Below are 2,131 nucleotides of genomic sequence, written 5' to 3'. Positions count from 1 at the left end.
GAAAGGACTTGTATCGCTGAAGTTCTTCAGAAAGAATTTTTTAAGGGAAATTAACAAATACGTAACATTATGTTATCTATTTCATGCAAAATGAAAGTTGCATAGTTATTTAGAAAAAATAATCCAATAAATAATACATCTTCTATAAAAACATTTTGCCTCCCCTTGTGGGTCAGCGGTAAGTATGAAGGCATACAGCGCTAAAAACCGAGTTTCGATACCTGTAGTGGGTACAGCACAGCTAGCCCATTGTGTAGCTTTATGCTTAACAAAAAAAATGAAAACCTTTTCAAAATTAATTAGTATAAAGATTATGAAGAGATAAAGAAAATTTGTAATTAATAAATAAATATTGGAAAACTGAGAATACTTGAGTATTATAAGTTTGTTTTTCTACGTATTTAAAACAACGATGTTGGTTAATTTAAGTTATAGTTAATGAATAATATCTATTAACTTATCTATACGAGTTTTATTTTTAGTTTTTTTATATACTCCTGATTAGTTTAAGCTGCTTAGTATTTGTTTTCTTGGCAAACCTATTCAGGTTATCTGCTGCATTCCTTACTTTTTTTATTATTAATCAGGGAAAAAGTAGTAAATCAGTAGCCCCCTATCACCAACCATTCACTCTTAAGGACTGGGTATTATTCTTATAACACAATCAAAACTTAAAAGTACAATGTACCGGATATCTTGTGGGGTATGGCACAGACTCGAATCCGGGTCGCCAGCTCCGAAATCAAAAAGAAAAGCTATTTATTAAAAGACGCGTGTAAACTTGTGTATAAATAAAATTCTGACATTATTAGTAAAATATCTTGCTTTCATGAATAAATATTTGGAAAGAAGCTTTTGATAACTGAGGTAACTTCTTAGTTACATATATATGTTGTTGTTGTTGTTTTTTTTACAGTCAGGAATGACTCCTTTGAGCTTACTTCACACATGGTTAACATCACTTCATCTAACTGTGTCTCAGAACAATATCACTTGTAATTATAGTGATGAGCGACATCTGCCGGAAGAAAAAGATGAAATTCCTGCGCTTCGACCTCCTGTGCTTATCGTTGGAATGTTGAAGAATATAGAAAACACGAGCGAAGAAGACCACCACATCATGGTAACAATTTCTTTCAAGCAATGAACTTAGACGTAATTTGTCTTTTTTGTTTTGTTTACACCATTTTCAGTTTGATTCGGACTTTTAGGGAGGTAATATGTAGTTTGTATCTGAAATCCAGTTTGATATACTTCACCGGTAAATAAATAAACTGGTAAACTAGACTTGACGCAGTTTATTTGCGTAATTTAGGAATGACTGAATCACACGGTTTACATGTCCTCAGGTAGAAGAAAAGTTTGCAAGAATTAGAGAAAGTCTTCAAAACGCTCCCTGTAAACACCACGTGGTACCCACGTGTTTTCTACTCGACTGGATGGATGCAGAGGTGTTAGAGACACAACTGGAGAATTTGAGATTAAGGATACGAACGATAGCGTTAGGTCAACCTCAGATGTCTATGGAAGTCCCTCTACGATGGCTAGCATTTCATAGAGCCGTGCTAGAGTTGCCGAAGAAGGAAGTTTACATAGCGGGATATTGTCAGGTAGCTCTAGATTTTGTGTAACGAAGTGATAATTTAATATGTAAGTGACTTATTTAATGCCTTTTTTTTATGCTGCTCTGAGAAGAATGTAGGTATAAACTTAAGCCTAATATGGAACTTAAGTATACGTAAAGTTCGTTTAACATCTATGTGACTTGTTATATATTTAATGCCTTTTTTATGACTACTCTGAGATGAATATGAGAATAGAGCTAAGCCTAATACAGATCTAAATCTTATATAAGATTTATATAGTGATCACTTTTCTCTCTTCTTTTTTATTTTTGTTTTTTAGCTCTACGAGATTGCCCTAAGAGAAGGAATTGTGGAGGAGGACGAGTTCTGGGCAATGTTACACTTCCTGCACGAACAAGGAAAACTAATTTCATTTCCTAGTAATCTAGTGGACAAAACCAGAGACGTGTGGGAAGGAATAGCCATTCTCAACCCTCAGTGGTTCATTGACCACATTTACAAACTCTTCGACTCTTCAGTTCTGATACCAACAAATGAGGTAGGAT

At 34.2% G+C, this 2,131-nt stretch overlaps 1 protein-coding gene across 1 annotated transcript in view; it reads left to right on the top strand.

Moving 5' to 3' along the window:
* Positions 1-2,131, top strand: part of LOC106473351 — a gene marked incomplete at its 3' end in the record, with an annotated part of 53,815 nt that overhangs the window by 41,689 nt on the left and 9,995 nt on the right. Inside the window, exons 9-11 of the mRNA XM_022401798.1 lie at positions 917-1,123; positions 1,350-1,610; positions 1,906-2,124. Of these exons, the coding sequence (XP_022257506.1) occupies positions 917-1,123; positions 1,350-1,610; positions 1,906-2,124 (687 nt within the window). The remainder of the gene's footprint in view (positions 1-916; positions 1,124-1,349; positions 1,611-1,905; positions 2,125-2,131) is intronic.

Source organism: Limulus polyphemus, unplaced genomic scaffold (assembly GCF_000517525.1).
Source record: "Limulus polyphemus unplaced genomic scaffold, Limulus_polyphemus-2.1.2 Scaffold6104, whole genome shotgun sequence".
Taxonomy (NCBI): Eukaryota; Metazoa; Arthropoda; class Merostomata; order Xiphosura; family Limulidae; genus Limulus; species Limulus polyphemus.
Note: the sequence above shows the minus strand (reverse complement) of the source record. Positions and strands in the feature narration are given on the sequence as shown.